At 33.0% G+C, this 21,655-nt stretch overlaps 1 protein-coding gene and 1 long non-coding RNA gene across 4 annotated transcripts in view; one reads left to right on the forward strand and one right to left on the reverse strand.

The window, feature by feature from the left end:
- The window catches only part of LOC126890538 (major facilitator superfamily domain-containing protein 1-like), a 180,148-nt gene that overhangs the window by 32,459 nt on the left and 126,034 nt on the right, over positions 1-21,655 (reverse strand). For 2 of the 3 annotated variants that reach the window (XM_050659545.1, XM_050659544.1), the window contains exons 8-9: positions 18,278-18,390; positions 18,043-18,136 (exon numbers count right to left, since the gene is read on the reverse strand). In XM_050659545.1, the coding sequence (XP_050515502.1) occupies positions 18,043-18,136; positions 18,278-18,390 (207 nt within the window). Of the gene's footprint in view, positions 1-15,319; positions 15,562-18,042; positions 18,137-18,277; positions 18,391-21,655 lie in introns of those variants that run through there. The other variant, XM_050659546.1, reaches the window with a different exon arrangement.
- LOC126890540 (uncharacterized) lies at positions 2,218-5,342 on the forward strand. Its single transcript, XR_007700351.1, has 2 exons — positions 2,218-2,475; positions 5,129-5,342. It is a non-coding gene; the product is annotated as an uncharacterized LOC126890540 (long non-coding RNA).

Below are 21,655 nucleotides of genomic sequence, written 5' to 3' on the forward strand. Positions count from 1 at the left end.
AGTTCGGCATAGGGTAGATTTTGAAGAAGAGTGTCAACAGAGCTTAAATCCAAATGTTCATTAAAATCGGTGTTGATTCTCAAAATTCCACGGTTTTACAGTTTTTTACCGCTCAATATCGCTCCGGTCTAATAGTCAAACTGAAGCAAGAAATTCAAACAATCAAACAATGAAGAATGAGAATACCTGAGGAAGAAACGGAACTAATACAAACAGCCATGATAGAAGCGACAGACCTTAAAAAGAATCCTATCGCAGAGGCAAAACGCAAAAAAGATGGCAAATATCAGAAGTGTAAGGAAATGTTGAAGGTTTGGTGATCAAATAACTCTTATAGTCCTTATTTAAATAATTACGACTTCATCTGCTAACAACATACTATATTTATAAGTCTTCGAAGTTTATTATAAACAATAATATTAAATCAGCCAAGGCATGTCGCAATTCTACGTACAATAATATAATTGATTCTCATGTGTTTTGTCGTCTATTTTATATTTTATTGTTAACTTAAAACATAATCTATACAGAGTGTCCTAATTATATTACAGAAGTAATAGAGAAAAAAGAGAAAACTACTGGAAAAACACCTAGAAATAATAGAGAACAACTACGTAAGTGCCAGCAGAAATATTAAAGTAAGAGGAAATCTACTGCAGTAAAAGATAGCTCGACTTATTATAAAAACATTGGATAACGGAAAAATGCCACAGCACTTAAATACAGCACTAATCTGCCTAATCCACAAAAAAAGGTGGTAAAACTTTCTGTGAAAATTATAGAGGAATCGCACTATTAGAAGTAATATACAGGGTGTTTGGTAACGAATGAGCCATCATAGCTTAACTTTAGATTCCTTAGGTTAAAATAGGTACGAAAGTTGATAATAACCGAAATGCAGGGTGTTAAAATTAAACTTTTATTTTATTTATTCTTCAATATTTCCTGACAGGCATGGGACAATAACACAAAATTTGTTAAGCGGGGGTTTTTTGGGACGAGAAATCTAAATTCGCTACCAACAATTATGTATTGCCCAGAGGGCGCCATATACTGTTTTCACGTGTGGTTTTTTCACGTGACGCAAAGAACGTCGACGTGGCTCTAAATGAAACGATCCGTATAATATCGGGTTGCCTGAAACCGACACCTATCGACGATATATACCCCATAGCTGGAATTGCTCCACCACCTATCAGGAGGAAGATTACGTCAGAGGTAGAACGGAAAAAGCAGGAGACGGACCGAAGACACCCCTTATATGACCACCAAACTCAGCCAAGCAGACTAAGATCTCGGAAAAGCTTCCTGAAAACATCAAGATCCATCCCCGAAGCGCCAGAGACGCGCCGAATACACCTATGGCAAGCGTCAGCTACCGCGACACATTTTCCTCCCTCAGAGGAAATGGCTGCTGGACACAATTTACCGTATCCGACTCGGAAAGCGCTAAACAGACTAAGAACCGGCGTTTCACGTTGTGCTAGTAACCTGAAAAAATGGGGATACCAGGAGGACGATACCTGCGACTGTGGGGCGGTTCAGACCAGCCGGCATCTACTATCGTGCACAGAGATGAGAGAGACCTACACAGAAGACTTAATTATAGCAAATGACAGAGCCATCTATGTGGCCAACCATTGGAAATACATAATTTAAAGTTGTTGGTGTTCCGGACACGGAAAGTAAAGTTACGTGTGGTTTAATAAGTTTAATTTTTTTATCCCCTACTCTACATAGTTTTTGGATGAAAACTTTTATTCCCCTATTATTTTTACTTAAAAATGGTATACTACATTTATCTCGTTAAACTCAACCGTTTTCGAAATAAACGCATTTTAAATCTGCGATGCAACATAATTTTTCGCATAATGTCAATGTAGTTACACCCCAAAAATAAACTTGAAACCATTAATAATTGGTTTATTAGAGTGATAAGAAATAAAAATATTTATTGAAATACCGTATCAGATTGATCTGCCCATTATAACATATTACAGACATTTTCAAAAAGAGAGACCAAAGACATTAAGTCAATTTTTCGTAATTCTAACTTTTGAGCCCATGCCTCATAACATTAATAACAGCCATAACATTAATAACAATAATTCCTATTACGACAACATTCATTTTTATGATTCACTTAATAAATAAAATTCAGTATTAAAAAAATCTAATCTCAAAAGGGTTCTTTTGTTTCATAAGTACTCTTTAAAAACTAACAATGTATATATACTGACGTCAGTAAAGAGTCCATTTTTAAGATACTAATATCAGGCCAAATGATAGCCATCGTAAGCCTCTTCAATAATCTTAATACAATGGACAATTTTTATCAACAACTCTTATCATAAAGTACACCAAGTGATACGTTTTTTTAAATCAAGGAAACAAGCATACGCATATCAATATAGATGTAAGAGAAATTTGTTTTAGATAATCTCGACTGTGCTCTCTAGTGTACAGCAAATCCAAGTAAGTAGTGGTATAATTATTTCTACATTATTTTTAATTTTATTAATACACCCTTCCAAGAAATTATCGCACCACCTTAAAAATGGGTCATTTTTGATGTCTCGAATTTCCTAAACCTGTTGTCTGATTGAAGTGATTTTTTAAAAATGTTATAGCTTTATTCTTTAACAATATCGCTGTAATAATATTGTTGCTAGATAGGTAAATAGGGAACATGCATAAAATTTTAAATTCGAAAAAAATGGTATAAATCACAACAGAACATAATTTAGAACCTGTATCAAAAATAAAAAAGTTTTGTTTGTCTTTCGTTTGGCCCCCAAAGACGACTAAAAATTCAACTTATACCAGCCACCCCAAAACGCGTCGTGACGTCACAGGGTTGTATGTTTACATTCTACACCAATTTTATATATAATTTTAAATTAGACATTATAAACGTCAGTAGAAAATACAGTTATGTGACGTTACAAATGTTTTTGATCGTTTGAACTATTCATAGAAAATTTGTACTTTTACAAAATGGTTTTATTTTCAATAGTAAACCTTCTTTCCTTTCCTTCAAAAACTGGATCAAACTGCAATCTCAACAAACTGGTATATTTTATTACAATGACATACGATAAATGTCATTGGAATATAAATAGTTTTCCTTTATTCCCCGACGACGATCTGGCTAAATACCCAAGTAGGTGAAGGCCAATAAACTAAAGAAGAAGAAAAAGAATATACGTAAATATAACTATAAACTAAACCACATAGTCAAACTCTGTGACGTCACGGGTCGTTTGAACTATTTTAAGATAAAGAAGCCTTTAAATTTGTACTTGTTATTATGAGTTTTTGAAGCGTGAAATTTTGGAAATCTCATTTTTATACAAAACCGAACATTATTATGTAATAAAAAAAATGTGCAAGTTCCCTATTGACACTGTATACCGGGTGTACCAATCGAACTAGGTTTTTTTCTCAAAGTTCACTACAGACTGTGGAGTATTCTAACATTTATAAAATACTGAAATTAAAACTCAACTATAGCCTCAGGAAAACATTTTGTTTTTTGATCCATTCACTTATGTTGGAAAATAAAAAAGTTAGGTACTTTCACAACTAGCCATGTTTTTCGTCAGTAAATCCTTATTTTCTGCTTAGTTCAACAAACAAGCCTAAAGTAAGCTATGATAAATTAACAATTGGATAAATGCCAAATTGTTAACAGTCAAACAGTGTCTGGTTTGTTGTAAAAATTAGTAGATTTATTATTAAAGTCCGTAATTTTTGAAGATATTCTTCTCTAGGCGCGATTCAATTGAGGGTAAAATTGTACATAAATCTGTGCGCCTGCGCACACAGACAGTATGTAGTTCCTTGCTAATCTTTCAAGATAGGTGTTTATGTATCTGTATCCGTGCAAATAAGTCATTAAAAGAATATATTAGTGTTTTTAGTAAATGTATTATTTATTATAATTCTTGTGTTTTTGGAGTTGTGTTTCTCTGTAGTAAAATAATAAAATATTTACACTATTTGTCGCCGTGTTGTGTAATTATATCCGAAACTTACATGTCAATTAGAAGGACCTCGCTGGTGTAGTTGCTAGGGCGTTAGCTCCGAGATTGGAATGACGCGGGTTCAAATCCTGGGCGATTCTTATTTTTTTTTATTTTTGGTTGTTTTAATAAAAATTTTTTGAAAGTGGTAGATAAGAAAGTTAGTTTAATTTTTAAATAAATACAAATAACCTGTTAAGTATATTTACTTCGTTGAAATTACCTATATAATAGAAGAATATCTTCTTACGTGCGTACAAAGTACACACACATTCTTTTTTTTTTTGTTGTTTGGTGGAAATGGAACGCGCTACAAGGAATTTGACACGTGATGAGTGTATTAAAGTTACGCAGTGACCTTACATAGCGAATGACTTAGCTACCATGCTAGCGGCTCCTTATAATGGTACCATTTTTTGCTAATGCACGATACTGCAAGACCTCACGTTGCACAAACTGTAATCGAAAATTTACAACAGGTAAATCTTCGGACTTTTGTATTGACACTACACCCGGTATACAATGACAACTTACCTGTTTAGCAACAATATTATTACACGGATATTGTTAAAGAATATTATAAGCTATTCGCGGTGTGCAAGTACTTGGAAGGGAAACGAGAAACGACCGTGCGCGAGTCGCGGAGAAATATTGCAACTATCTTAAATAATTCATATTGTCAATTGAAATTGTCAAATTGACGTATATTTCATACCTTCTGTCATTGAAGCAGAAAAATTATATATTGCTCCACAATATCGATATGATATGCAATACTGCATTTTAATAACTAATTTTATTTACTACATACAATTGTTTACGTTTGCATGACATAACCTGCATCTTATTTTTTCTTCTTATTATTTTTTTGGACTATGGCCTTGACAATTATTCAGTAACCAGGACTAATATAATTGGCCAATATAATTAAAAGTGCGAATAAAAGTACAGAGCGTAGAAATAGGGGTCGCTTTGCCGAACTTGCACGGTCCCAATAACATATTAAAAAAATCACTAATCGGACAAAAGGTTTAGTAAATTCGAGACATCAAAAATGTCCCATTTTTAAGGTGGTAATATTCTGACACAGCACAAACTTTTAGGTGAGAAAAGACAGAACATGCAAGTCTGCTAGATGCGTAATAAGACGTTCCCTATAAAATGATTATACTAGTCTATCAAACTACCCCACTTGTTTTGTCTTTAAATAATGTTTGCTTATTTTATAGGTATCAGAGTCGTATCAGCAATAAAATAAAACTTTTTTGATACCTTCAAGTGTTATTATAATTTATGCAAATTGGTAATAAAAATCTATATTTTTGGTGTTTTATTTCCCATAGCAGCAAACCTTATATTCCTAACTGGTTTGATTTTTTTATAACTATTACCATTGTTTATATAGTAATAGTTGGTCAGCACAATAGATAAGTCCAAAATGCATAGACACCAAGTTGAATACGATCCTATTCATAACACTCCAACTCGCATACATGTTAAGAAAAATAAATATATGGAAGAATATATTTAGAAATTGAATTAATGATGTCATGCTATATATGTATAATGCATACTAGCATGACATTATTAATTCAATTTCTAAATATATTCTTCCATATATTTATTTTTCTTAATATGTATGCGAGTTGGGGGTCTTATGAATAGGATCGTATCCAACTTGGTGTCTATGCATTTTGGATATATCTTAGGATCTATCTACGCGTGACGTTGCGACCCTGACAGAAATGGTGGTGAGATCTGATGACTGTCTCAATTAGAATCAAACAAAGTACCCCGCAAAAACCTTATGGGAAATGACTCTCTGTCAAATGCTCTGAAACTTTGGCTTCTGGTAGTCCTTGGTGTGTAGAACAAAAGACTTACTGGGCGCGTAGCTCCAAAAAATCATAGTTTTAAGATATAAGCCTCTGAAGTTATAGGTACAGTGAGGACGTTTAAGTTGGAATAAATTCATTTTCTTGAGAATGGGCGTCTCTGAAGATAAATTACGAATGAGGTCTATTTTTATATTTAAATTATAATTTTTTGGCATATATATCATACTAGTGACGTCATTCATCTGGGCGTGATGGCGCAATGGATGATTTTTTTTAAATAAGAATAGGGGTCGTGTGATAGCTCATTTGAAAAGTTATTCAATTCTCAATTCACTAATATAAACATTAACATAATTATTTATATAGGGTGCCCAAAAGTTTTTTGAATTAAATTAATTGAGACAAAAAGAAGAATGTATATAATTTATTTAATTCGAAATACATTTTACTGTAATTTGAAAAATAAACATTGCTTTTCGCTTAAATTAAATGTTCAAACTGCTAAGAGGCAGGTGGGTGGCAGCTTTAATATTGAATTTAAGCGAACAACAATATTTATTTATCAAATAAACATTATTTCCCGTTTTCGGACAACAGTAAAATGTATTTCGAATGAAATAAATCATATACATTCTTCTTTTTGTCTCAATTAATTTAATTCAAAAACATTTTTGGGTACCCTGTATAAATAATTATGTTAATCTATACGTTAGTAAATAGAGAATTGAATACCTTTCAAATGAGCTATTACACGACCCCTATTCTTATTTAAAAAAATCATCGATTGCGTCATCACGCTCAGATGGCGTCATCACTAGTATGATATATATCCCAAAAAATTATAACTTAAAAATAAAAATCGATCTGATTCGTAACTTATCTCCAAAGTCGCCCATTCTCGAGAAAATTAATTTATTCCAACTCAAACGTCCTCACTGTACCTATAACTTCAGAGGCTTATATCTTAAAACTATGATTTTTTGGAGCTACGCGCCCATTGAGTCTTTTGTTCTACACATCAAGGACTACCAGAACCCAAAGTTTCAGAGCATTTTACAGAGAGCCATTTCCCATAAGGTTTCTGCCGGGTCCTTTACCTATTGGACTGACTAACTATTACTATGTAAACAATACTATTACTGAATTTATGAATTTTAGTCAATCAGTACCACAAATGTGAAACAGTATAAAGTGAAAGCATACAGTGGTACCAATTTTCCAAGAAAAGTGACACTAATGTTCACTTAGTAAGAGGAACGTAAGGGTAAGTGGACATTATACGTTCACTTAGTAAGGGGAAACTAAGAGTAAGTGGACATTATACGCGTGTTGCACACTAATTTTTTCCTATGGCTAAAAATATGACAACAGACTATTTTTATAAAATGAATTAGTTTAGTACACGAAGAATTTTAACTTTTATATCAAGTTTTGTCTATCATTACATACGGTATCTATTTAATACAATTATCATATCCGTTAACTTGACTGGTCTGATTGTTTTAGTGTAAACTTATATAAGAAGGTCCATTTATTCATATTAAATGCAAATGTTATTTTAGAAGGACAAAAAATGTCACGACATAACAATAGAAGTGGAGTGAAAAAAGATATGGGTATTAAAAATAGGAGACAATTAAATAATAGAGAAAAAACATCAAACAAAAATTAACATTTAATTACATACAAGTATTTAATGAAAACGATATACAAAACAAAAGATAAGTCATGAAATAAAATTAAATGGTATAAAAATCGAAGATATACATAAGGACAGCAAAATGCAGGCCAAAATAATACAGGCACAGGTATAAGGCAGGGCCCTCTTGAGCCCTCTATTCTTTAATCTCATAATGTTTAAAAAAATAATTAAAACCGTGAAGAGAGGTTAAGGTCATAAGATGGAAAATAAAGAAATTACGATCATTTGCTGAGTTTAAAATCGAAAAGGTTTAAGACAAGGCGATCCACTTTCCCCTTTGATATTCAACTTCGCTTTAGAGCGCTCAGTTAGGAAAGCAAAGCAAGAACTTCAGTGCGTCATCAAGACATATTAACGAAACAGAGGAAGACCACCTTCATGATGGCAAGATGATCTACGAAAGCTGACGACCAATTTTATTCATACTGCACAAAACCGTGTAATCTGGATACAAACAGGGGAGACCTATATCCTACAGTTGACTTAAAATGGGATGCTGATTTTTTTGTAATTTCCCGGAAACTAAAAATGAAGGTTAAAATAACAGATAACAATCTATCAAATCTGACCTTAGATTAAATTTTTAACAGGGGGTAAGAAGTTACTATGATCTCCGAGCATTCTCTAAAAGTAGTAAGATAACCATGTAAGACGAATGGATGAGAATAGATTCCCAAAAATTGCCCTAGAAAACAACCCTACCCCAACCCAACCTAAAAGATGGAGGGATAGTTGGCAATCTACCTCCCAGGAAATTAACCAGAGACAGCTTCAGAATTAAACAGATCGAAAGATCTCCAAGAAGTAAAAGAAGAAGAAGAGTAAGATTTTTAGGCAAGTTTATATTTATTTAAAAGAAACTATAACCAAGGAAAAATGGGAATCAGACGGTATCGCATTAGAAATAGAAGGGTATACAGTTTTATACGTAAATCATATAATACAAGATATTACGAAAAGAATACTGTCATAGTGTTCGAAAGCAAAAAACCTATTCCACTGGGATTCCCAAGAAACTAAAACGAAGGCAATTGAAGTAAGACAGAAATACTTCCAATCAAACGCCACACGAAATTATGTTCTTGAAAGGAATAGAAGGAGTTATTATAATTATTGCGCATTCATAAAAAAGGTAGCAAGAAGAGGGAAACATAAAAAATCTCGCAGGTCACTCTCAGGCAGGCCGCAGATCAAAGAAACATGAAACGTAAAACATGAAACATAAAACGTGAAACACGTTTCAGGAAAATAAAACAATGCTAACAAATAGAAGTCCGCATACCAATGAAACGAGTGTGATTTGTGATTCATGCGTGTGAAACATTATTATCTTCCGAAGGCGCACACCAAAGAAACATGAAACGTGAAACCCGTTTCATGGAAATAAAACACTGCTAAACAAATAGACGTCCGCATATCTATGAAACTAGTGTGATTCATGCCCATGTAACATTTTTATCTTCTTGAAACGTGTTTCATGAAATAGGACGTGTTCTATTTTTCGATATCAGTTTCATTGTTTTGAATAATTAATTACGTGCGTAAAATAAATGCTGACCAAAAATTTAATATTGCATTGGTTTCTATGGTGGAGCAGAACGAAGAGTTGTACAATTATAACCTGGAGTGGTACTCGAATAGACAATAACAAGAAAATATCGTTTTTTTTTTAACCAGGACCCACAATAAAATAATGTAAATGTTTGAATACTTATTCTACAAAGTTATTGAAATTTGGCAAGATGATTATTTAATTCGTTTGCAACCAAATATTATGTACTATAGTTATGATTTTTGGGCAGTAATAAAAGAGTTTCCACAACAGCAACGACCTCGTCATCATCACTTCCTATTATTTACTATACAAATTTTATTTTTGTTTCTTTGATTAGTATGTTAGTGTAGGCAACAGAGGTTAAACTTCGCAAACTCGACACAAGTCCGATTTTACTATTTTTTCTGGTATATCAAGGGGTGCTTATTATGAGACTAACATTTTCTTAAAAGATTTGCCCCGGAACACCCATTTTCATTCTTTTCATTCCTTTAAAGGGGGTAGGGAAAAATCCTACTTCATCAGTAGGGGTTTTTTTATAAATATATATTATGTTTATTGCAACATCCCTGAGGAAACTACCCTTATCCCTGAAAATAAGTTTGACGAGCACGTTTTTACGATTTTTTCATTACCTATATATTTTTTTGAAACAACGCTTATACAGAATTAAAGACCACTATTTGCTGTACAAATAAGGACCTATGCATTTTTTTCGTATAAGCAACCGTTACGGCACAGTGGCGCCGTAAACCTCAGAAATGCTTTGACGGGCTCCAGTTTTTGTTTTTTTTTTTGTTACCTACTCATTTTATTAATAACATACTTATGACAAATAAAAGAACACGCTGTCTACTACATATTATGACCTATACATATTTTACTTTATTTGCACCCTAAAGCCACAGTGGTTTCCCAGAGTCAATTTTTGCATATTTTCTTTATTTATTTTCCCTTTTTTGGGTGGTTTCGGGGAAAATATGGGGGTGAATTATACAAATTTGTAAATAATACACATGGGTAATCTCTGAAAGTTTTTTCACGCTAGCATAAGCGGTTCAGATGGTATATATAAAAAATGGCTTTTTAAAATTTAACACCCTGTAATTAAAAAATGGACAATTGCCCTTAAATGAAACCTATACCAAAAAATCAGACATTTATTTGTGATTAATAATTGCCGCTGGGTTGCTTCTTGATTCCCATTACGGTTAGGGAAAAATATATGTTTTTAAAACATCCTTTTTAAAAAACTTGTCAACTTTGGGGCGCCACCTCCGCTAAACGGTGTGTCATAGATATATGCTGTCGCGGAATAAATTGTAGGAAATATAGCCCTCTTCATATTTCTATTAAGGTTTTTTTTGCAATAACGTACATGAAGGGCTACGTTTCGCAAAAACCACAAACTACCCCTTTTAGAGGGATGAAAATGGGTGTTCCGGGGCGAAATCTTTTAAGACAAAGTTAGTCTCATTAAAAGCACCCCTTGATATACTAAAAAAAAATAAAACCGGACTTATTTGCGAAGTTCAACCTATTTCCTACACTCTATATTTTTTTTTATTAACATCCAAGTTTTTTTACAATCTGTTTTACAATGAAAACAATAAGTAAAATTGTTTGTCTTTACAATGGCAGAGAGATGTAAGGTCCAGTGACCAAAGCATCACGACACACACACACACACACACACACACACACACACACACACACACACACACACACACACACACACACACACACACACACACACACACACACACATTACCCTGTTTACCGGTGAGATGCGCACATACACTGATACGCGAGCACGAAAACTAAAACTAAAACTGGCACAGAACACAATGGCTGGACGCTGTTGAAGGCGTAGCTTCCTCTGCTGTAGGCTCTGTCAGGATCGGTTAGGTCACTCTATAATATGAAACGGTTTCGTTCTTCACAGTTTATTTGTTTCATGTTTCACGTTTCTTTGATAAACTGCGCGTCATAGAAAACGGGCACCCTAAAAAGTGGGTCATTTTTGATGTCGCGTATCTCCTAAACCTGTTGTCCGATTTAAGTGATTTTTTGAATATGTTATAGCCCTATTCTTTGTCAATATCCCTGTAATAATATTTTTGCAAAACAGGTAAATTTTCATTGTATACCGGGTGTACGAATCAAACTGTGTTTTTTTCTCAAAGTTTTTCTCAAAGCACTTTTCTCAAGTGCAACACCCTGTGGAATATTCTAGCATTTATAAAATACTGAAATTAAAACCCAACTATAGCCTCAGGTTTTCTTAACATTCTGTTTTTTTATTCATTCGCTTATGTTGGATAATACAAAAGTTATGTACTTTAACAACAAGGCATGCTCTTTATCAGTACAGGGTGTTTCTAAAGAAGTACGACAAACTTTAAGGGGTAATTCTGCATGAAAACATAATGACCGGTTGCTTTATAAACATATGTCCGCAAATGCTTCGTTTCCGACATAGAGGATGTTGAATTTTTTCTTACAAACTGACGATTTATCTATTGCCCTAAAACCGGTTGAGATATGCAAATGAAATTTGGTGGGTTTTAAGACGTAATTTTTGACCATTTTTTGACATATAATTAAGAATTTTTTATTCACCATTGGCGTGCATACGAATAATATGATCGGTCATATTACCCGTATGCGCTCCAATAGTGAATATAAAATTCTTAGTTAAATGTCAAAAAATGCGCAATAACCATCTCTTAAAACCTACCAAATTTCATTTGCATATCTCAACCGGTTTTAAAGCAATAAATAAATCATCAGTTTGTAAGAAAAAATTTAACATCCCGTATCTCGGAAACGAAGCTTTTGCGGATATATGATTATAAAGCAAACTGTCAATATTTTTAATGCAGAATTACTCCTTAAAGTTTGTCGAACTTATTTAGTCCCTAAAACCCATTAGACTTATAACACCCTGTACTGATGAAGAACATGGCTAGATGTTAAAGTACATAACTTTTGTATTATCCAACATAAGCGAATGAATCAAAAAACAGAATGTTAAGAAAACCTGAGGCTATAGTTGGGATTTAATTTCAGTATTTTACAAATTCTAGAATATTCCACAGGGTGTTGCGAACTTTGAGAAAAAAACACAGTTTGATTCGTACACCCGGTATACAATGAAAATTTACCTTTTTAGCAAAAATATTATTACAGGGATATTGACAAAGAATAGGGCTATAACATATTCAAAAAGTCATTTAAATCGGACAACAGGTTTAGGAGATACGCGACATCAAAAATTTAGAAAAATAATAATGTCATCATGCTCGAAACCCAAAAACCCATTCCTCGGTAATATCTCTACAATCTAATGTCAAACGGCATTGTAAACTTCCTAACAAATTACTAGGGATGATTCAACAGTAGGCGAGATCTCACAGGTCATTCTTAACTTCTTCTGATGCTAAATGCAAACAATTGTCAATTTTTAACCAATTTTACAGACTCAGGATTTTCAGTAACTTTATATTTTTACTCTTCTCTTCTCCTGATACTATATCGTCACAATTGTCGAGTTTCAAGCCATTTTTAAAGACCAAAATTATCGTGGTCATTTTTTTATTGTCTTTTAATATATCATTTTAGTATTTTTCTTACTTCACTCCTACTCTTCTCATGGCATGTAGAAAATAATTGCATATGTTTAGGCTGGGGTTATACAGCTTTTGCCGCTTGCCGCATTTCGATCGGCATCTTTTTCTAACTCTTCAGGTGTTTCATCAATGGCTCTGTCTTTCATGGTTTCCATAACAACCTGTATCCAAGACTTTCCTTCTATTACTTGGATTATCTTCTATAGCTCTTTTTGTCCATCTGTTGGTATCAATCCGCTGCACGTGTCCATACCATATTAATTGTCTAGTTTCTATTCTTTCCGAAGTTTTATGTATATCTGTTTTTCTTCATTATTATACGTTCTGCTCTTGATATACGACAAGCTCTTCTGAGGTAATTCATTTCAACCGTGTCAACTTTTTTCTTTCCTTTTGCTGTCATTTGCCAACATTCTGCTCCATATGTAAGAATGGGCTCTAAAATTAGTTTGTAGATTGTCACTTTAGTTTTCAAAGTAGCTCTGTTGGACCACAGTATCGAATATTCAGAATTTGAACACTCTTCCTGACTGGTTGCACTCTATATTCGATATCTCGTTCCATTGTTCCTTTACTGCAGATAATACGTTCCAAATATTTGTATTCGTAGCACTTTTTCATTTGTCCAATTTCCGGGTCTTCCTTTTCACTGCCTATTCGCACATATTCTGTTTTTGACATATTCACAATCGCATAATGAACAGAACACATAAACAGATATGGCAAGGATGGCAAAGCAGCAGGCCCAGATAATATACAAACAGAACCACCCAAACTAATGGACAATGAATCAACATCAATAATCACAAATATACTCAACAACATATACTAATATGGAGAAATACCAACATACACTCACCGGCACAAAATTCCGCCACCCAAAATTTTTGATTAAGTTTGACAATCTGTAACTTTATTATTTGTACTCCGATTTTCAAGATTCTTGCATCAGTTTGTAGGTACATGTATTGATGTCGTTTTTTATTATTCCGGTAACAAAATTTTTTTGCTTAGATGGCATTATATGGGAGCGAATGGAAGCGATGTATTTTCTTTTAACTTTAAACAATTCTGTGGAAAAATTTTGGGGACTGATTTTGTTCCAAACTCATTTTGTATTATCCTGGAAGTATCACTAAGGTTTTGTTTTTTGAATTATCCAAATATCGCTTTTCTTGTAAGAGCTGTAAATAAAAACACTGCTTTGGATTTTTTTTAATTAAAAATATCAAACACACTAAAATTAACAAAACAAAACAAAATTAACAACAAAACCAAACAACTCAATAGCGGGTATGTCCACCTTTTGCAGCAACAACTGCTCGCAATATGTTTGGCATCGAATAAAGATGTGTTATCCTTGCCTCGGGAATAACCCGATATTCCTCTACCAGGGCCATAACTGTACCAAATTTTCTGGAGGCCTAGGATGACGGCAAATAGCTTTTTTTTAAATCATCCCATAAATACTCAATAGGATTGAGATCTTGGCTGCATGCGGGCCATCCTAATCTTATCAATCCAACCTCTATTTTATGAGTCAATCAGTGTTTTTATTTACAAAAAATGGTACAGCTCTTACAAGAAACAAAATTTTAGTGATGCCTCCGTGATAATATGACAGGACTACGAAACAAAACCAGCCCTTCCATTTTTCCACAGAATGTTTTAAAATTAGGAAATACAACACTTCCATTCACCCCCGTATAATGCGATGTAAGCAAAATTTTTGTGTTACCGGAATAATACCAAACGATATTAATACATGTACCTACAAACTGGTGCAAGAATCTTGAAAATCGGAGTACAAATAATAAAGTTATAAATTATCAAACTTAATCAAAAATTTTGGGTGGCGGAATTTTGTGCCGGTGAGTGTATATATATCGACCAACATATCTCTATATATCGGAGAATACTTAAGATCTCGTGGACTGATCGAGTCATAAATGATGATGTCCTCAGAAGAATGAACTCATCTAAGAATCCTTCAAAAATATTTGGAAAGCGAGGTCCACGAAACAGAAGAATATCCTGGTTAAAGAACCACTGAACCTAGTTCAACACAACATATGTGCAGCTTTCCCGCACTGCTGCAGATAGAATCAAGATCGCTTTGATGATCGCCAACATTTGTAACGGATGGGCACATCAAGAAGAATTATTGTTATATTGAGTAAATAAATCTTATCAAAATTGTTCTTTTGTTTTAGTTATTTTGAAGTAAATATGCTTCATCTGTCTACAGTAGAAAAAACGAACGGAATAGATTAGTATTATAACGCAAATTTATATGAAGTAAGTAAACTGAAATGAAAATTCGCGGAGAAGTACACGTGACAAAGAAAATTATACAAAGGACATACATAACGTTACATATGATAAAAAGAGACGCAAACAGGTATATGACGAATGTAGAAAATAAAAGGGCATCTTTTTGTACAATATGCTGGATGTATTAGACTACAGTAGACAAAATTGCAGTATCTGGAACACGGTAAGTGATACCTACACTCAGTATTGAACTTAAAAATCTAGATCAAAAAAATTGTAATACATAGACATAGAACATTGTAATGATAAAATATATTTTAACATTTCCATTTAATATGCAAAAACACAAAAATAATAAATATTTAAAAAATAAACAAATATACATATTTTTAATAAAACTTATTACTTTTAATTGATAAAATTGAATAACTTATCCATTGAAATAATAAATATCCATTAATTATCTCTGTTTAATCACTAAGAAGTAACAACATCAACTTTCCCTCCTGGATGTTCCCCTTTGCTTTCTCTTTCTCTGTAACACAAAATTTTGTATAGAGTATTCGTATCTAGATCCAAATAGGAATTAAATACTTTCACAGGCATAATTTTTAGTGTTTTGAATTGGATAATGTTCTTAGATAATACTGGTACGTTGATTCTGAATGTAAATTTGATGTCGTTTATGCCATTACGTCAAGAATGTTCACAAAATTAAAAACCTTAAGAAACGCACCGTAAGCCCGATTCTCATTAGACGTGCAAGGAACCGGACCGGCAACGGCAAGGCACATGCTCGGCACAGATTGTTTCGAAAAGAACGTCGCATGCAAAGCTCGTCGCTTGCCGGTGCCTGGCACGCATGTGAATTACATCCCGTGAAGTGCATCAGATTTTATGTAAAATGTATCTTGCCAAGCCGATGCCTTGCCCATGCCGAGCACTTGCCTTGCATGCTAGTGAGAATCAGCCTTTATGGTTCCTGGAACTAATGGTTCCGTGTACAGACTCACTCATTACTATTCGCCGTGTGCAAGTACTTGGAGGTGATACGAGAAACGAGCGTGCGCGAATAGCGGAGAAATCTTGCAACTTTCTTAAATAATTCATATTGTCAATTGAAATTGTCAAATTGACGTATATTTCCTATCTACTGTCAATGGAGAAGAAAAATTATATGTTGCTCCACAATATTGATATGATATGCAATTATTATATAAAAGTAAATTTAATTAATTGTATTTTGCTTGTAGTAGTGCATTTTAATAATTAATTTTATTTACTACATACAATTGTTTACCTTTTAATAACATAACCTTAATATTACTTTTTCTTCTTATAAGTTTTTTGGGCTATAGTCTTGACAATTGTCTAGCAACCAGGACTAATATAATTGGCCAATATAATTAAAAGTGCGAAAAAGTTGCCGAGCTATGAAACCAGGTGTCGCTTTTCCGAACTTGCACGGTCCCAATGGTGAGCGATATGATATAATACAATAAATATTATAGTATAGCTCCCCGTGAGTGGCAAGCTTTTTTTTATTTAGAAATATGGCATTCGGCAATCTTACAAACACGTAATCCCTTAATAACGTGAACCTTATTTCTATCTAAATAAGGGAATACCTTATCCGGTAATATAGTAATACGTTATTTTTCTGATAATGTTCATGAGCAAAATAACGTACCTATAACGTTTAACGTTACTGAAATAAGGGGCTTAAAAACTCTCTATTTAGGTCGAAAAAAGGGGCGATAATAACGTTAACTGTACACTGTGGGCGATAATAACAAATTTTATAAACTAAATACTGTGAATCACCTTGTTTATTGTGTTGAGAAACAGGTGTGTTCTTATTTTATCTACAATAGGCTACTTTTTGTGCTTAGGATATTAGTTATTCAGATATTTTATATTATTTTTATGTTGATTATTTATATTTATTTTTGGTTAAATCATTAAAATTAAAATGCATGTCAACCTGCTCAATATCCAAATTCATTTTTTAATAAAAAAACAGTTACAGTATTCCTTACATTTAATCCAAAACGTCGGTTGTCATAATAACGTTAAACCCTGTACCAGAACATTTGCGATGACGATGACTCTCTTGATGCCTGTGTTGAAATAGACCGTTATCCGTTATTTACGTCTTGACACGGTATTAACGGTTACTTTATCTTATGCGATATTTCTCTAATTTCAAATGACTGAATTTTAGCGAAAACTACATCAAAATGAGTTTAGTAAAGGTCAAAATGTTCAAAAAACTAAGTTTTCAATCTAATAGCATATAAAACAACATCCAAAAATGTTACTCTACATCCTACCAGATTGAAAACAATGGGAACCTTCTCTGGTAACACCTCCGAGGCTTCTACAATTTGCAAGCCATAACGGATGCTGAGACTAAGGAAGATGAGGATGAGGGAATTTTACAATTTATAATTCACGTCCCATCTGCTCAGCGCGGTAAAGTTCCAACGAGAATGGTTCCCTTCGTACTCTAATCAGAGTAAACATGTAGGTAAATCAAAAGTGAGTAACCATTTTAAATTTCGTTGCAACACGAAACTACAGCCGCATCATTATTCCAGTTCAAACTTAGTTTATTCAGGTTGAAAACTTAGTTTTTTGCTAGCATTTGCCGCTTGGGCATCCCTGCCATTTCGTTCATTGCAATCCGTGACTGCACGCCGGGGTTTGTCCTAGTTGGGTCAGAGAGAGCAGCATATGTGCCTCCTGATGAGAGACTAATAAGTTTCGAAACAGGTAGAGGTGCTTGCTGCACTCTCTGATTGAACTGGAATAATGATGCGGCTGTAGTTTCGTGTTGCAACGAAATTGAAAATGGTTATTCATTTTTGAGTCAAAATGTTCGTTTTCCGTTAAAAGTTGTAAATGACCTGATGAAGAAAAGAAATAATGATGAAGAAAATGAATAAGTATATAACCTATTATTTGATGTGTAATATTAAAGAAGTTAATAAGCTAATAAAAAAAATTTACTCACATATGATGCCTTGACCTTCCTCCAGGAGTCTTGTTTAGCAGTCCATTATCAATTCTATCCAGGAATAAGAGTCCCACCGAAGAAATAAAAGCCGCTGTAAACATAAAAAATATTAACAAGTACTCTGATATATACAGGGTGCACCATAAATCCAAAATAACTTGAACATCGTTTTTAAATGATACACAGTATTTGTTTCTAAATAAATGTTTAGATATAAAAAATGCATAATTACCTATTAAACTTGCTATGAAAAAGATTTCTACGCCGGTATATCCAAATTTGTCAATTATTAGACCACAAAATATATTAAAGAGGGCCAATCCCAGATTTTGAATCGAACCAGCTCTAGAAAAAACAATATTTATATCGATAGTTAAACATTAGTTACAGAAAATGATTTGAAGATATTCTATTAAACATTTTACACATACACTGGGGTGCAAAATTAACCGGACACCTCAAAAATGGGTCATTTTTGATGTCTCGAATTTCCTAAACCTGTTGTCCAATTTAGGTGATTTTTTAATATGTTATAGCCTTATTCTTTATCAATATCGCTGTAATAATATTGTGTCTAAACAGGTAAATTTTCATTGCATACCGGGTGTACCAATGAAACTATGTTTTTTTCTTAAACTTCGCATCACCATGTGGAATATTCTAGCATTTATAAAATACTCAAATTAAAACCCAACTCTCCCCTTATATTTTCTCAACATTCTGTTTTTTGATTCATTCGCTTAAGTAGGACCATAAAAAAGTTAGGAAATTTAACAACTAGCCATGTTCTTTATCAATACAGGGTGTTTCTAAATAAGTGCGACAAACTTTAAGGGGTAATTCTACATGAAAAAATAATGACAGTTTGCTTTATAATCCTATGTCCGCAAATTCTTCATTTCTGAGATAGATGGTGTTGAAATTTTTCTTACAAACTGACGATTTATTTATTGCTTATAAACCAGTTGAGATACGCAAATGAAATTTGGTGGGTGTTAAGACGTAGTTATTGTACATTTTTTGACATACAAGTAAGAATTTAATATTTACCATTGGCGCGCATACGGGTAATATAAGCCCTCATATTACCCGTATGCGCGCCAATGGTGAATATTAAATTCTTAATTGTATGTCAAAAAATGTGTTATAACTACTTCTTAAAACCCACCAAATTTCATTTGCATACCTCAACCGGTTTTAGAGCAATAAATAAATCGTCAATTTGTAAGATAACTTTCAACACCCCCTATCTCGGAAACGAAGCATTTGCAGACATATCGTTGATAAAGCAAACTGTCATTATTTTTTCATGTAGAATTACCCCTTAAAGTTTGCAAATTATTCTTTAAAAACACGCTGTATTGATGAAAAACATGGCTAGTTGTTAAAGTACCCAACTTCTTTATTATCCAACATAAACGAATGAATCAAAAAACAAAATGTTGAGAAAACATGAGGCTATAGTTGGATTTTAATTTTAGTATTTTATAAATGCTAGAATATTCCACAGGGTGATGCGAACTTTGAGAAAAAAACACAGTTTGATTGATACACCCGGTATACAATGAAAATTTAACTGTTTAGCAACAATACTATTACAGCGATATTGCTAAAGAATAAGGCTATAATATATTAAAAAAATCACTTAAATCGGACAACAGGTTTAGGAAATTTTACGATGGTTTTAGGAAACCATTCGTATTATGGTTTTTGTAATTTTTTTTAATACATTATGGTTTTTGTAATACAATTTTAGTTGCACACTTTTTTGTTAAATACACTAGGGATCAAAATTAACGCACAACCTTAAAAATGGGACATTTTTGATGTCTCGTATTTTCTAAACCTGTTGTCCGATTTTTTAGTATATTATAGCTTTATTCTTCAAGAATATCGATGTAATAATATTATTGCTAAACAGGTAAGTGTCATTGTATACCGGGTGTAACAATGATAGTGTGTTTTTTCCTCAAAGTTTGGAACACCCTGTGGAATATTCTAGCATATATAAAATATTGAAATTAAAACTTAACTGTAGCCTTAGGTTTTCTTAACATTTTGGTTTTCGATTCATTCGCTTATGTGGGATAATAAAAAAAGTTAGGTACTTTAACAACTAGCCATCAATACAGAGGTTTCTAAATAAGTGCGACAAACTTTAAGGGGTAATTCTGCATCAAAGAATAATGACCATTTGCTTTATAAACATATGTCCGCAAATGCTTCGTTTCCGAGATACGGGATGTTGAATTTTTTTTACAAACTGACGATTTATTTATTGCTCTAAAACCGGTTGAGATATGCAAATAAAATTTAGTAGGTTTTAAGAGGTAGTTATTGCGCATTTTTTGACATACAATTAATAATTTTATATTTACCATTTGCGTGCATACGGGTCATATTACCCGTATGCACGCCAATAGTGAATATTAAATTCTTAATTGTATGCCAAAAATGCTCAATAACTACCTCTTAAAACCTACTAAATTTCATTTGCATATCTCAACCGGTTTTAGAGCAATAAATAAATCGTCAGTTTGTAAGAAAAAATTCATCATCCCGTATCTCGGAATCGAAGCATTTGCGGACATATGTTTATAAAGCAAACGGTCATTATTTTTTCAGGCAGAATTACTCCTTAAAGTTTATCGCACTTATTTAGAAACACCCTGTATTGATGAAGAACGTTGCTAGTTTGTTGTTAAAATACCCAACTTATTTATTGTCCAACGTAAGCGAATGAATCAAAAAGCATAATGTTAAGAAAGCCTAAGGATACAGTTGAGTTTTAATTTCAATATTTTATATACGCCAGAATATTCCACAAAGTGTTCCAAACTTTGAAAAAAAAACAGACTATCATTGTTACACCCGGTATACAATGACACTTATCTGTTTAGCAACAATATTATTACATCGATATTCTTGAAGAATAAAGCTATAACATATTAAAAAAATCACTAAAATCGGACAACAGGTTTAGGAAATACAAGACATCAAAAATGTCCCATTTTTAAGGTGGTGCGTTAATTTTGATGCTTAGTGTATTTTATTTGCAATTATATAGTTTGCAGTATATTTCACGAATTCTATTGAAGTGTCAGAGATAGAGCTATATTGCTCTTTTAATAATTTGTTTTAAACGAGACTATTCGCGCCAGGCACGAGATCTCGAAAAGGAAGTTTTAGTAGAGCATAACATAGTATCTATCAGGTATCTATTTCGAGTTTCTTTACGCGTTCGCTTGCCGATATTGTGTTTATCTATTACTGTATATTTTGTTTATTATCTATTACAGTATAACAGATTTGATTGAAACCCCCAATGTCACATGCACCGCATAAACGAACGTCTGTCGTCCCTTCTCCTCACGATTACAGATAAATCGGTTTTACTGTATTTATTTATAATTATTAAACTTTTAGTGCGTCGCACAGTGGTTCCAAACGCCGAAAACGTGGTCATGAACCTTTAAAAGCGTATATTGTTTATATATTTTGGAATTACTTTCGTTCTTAAGGGTTTTTGGCATCGCTGATTACGAATCTGGCATTATTTTTTCTGAAAAACAAAATGGCGAATTCAACAGGGCGGAAAGAAATTGAAAAT

This window comes from Diabrotica virgifera, chromosome 8 (assembly GCF_917563875.1).
Source record: "Diabrotica virgifera virgifera chromosome 8, PGI_DIABVI_V3a".
Classification (NCBI taxonomy): domain Eukaryota; kingdom Metazoa; phylum Arthropoda; class Insecta; order Coleoptera; family Chrysomelidae; genus Diabrotica; species Diabrotica virgifera.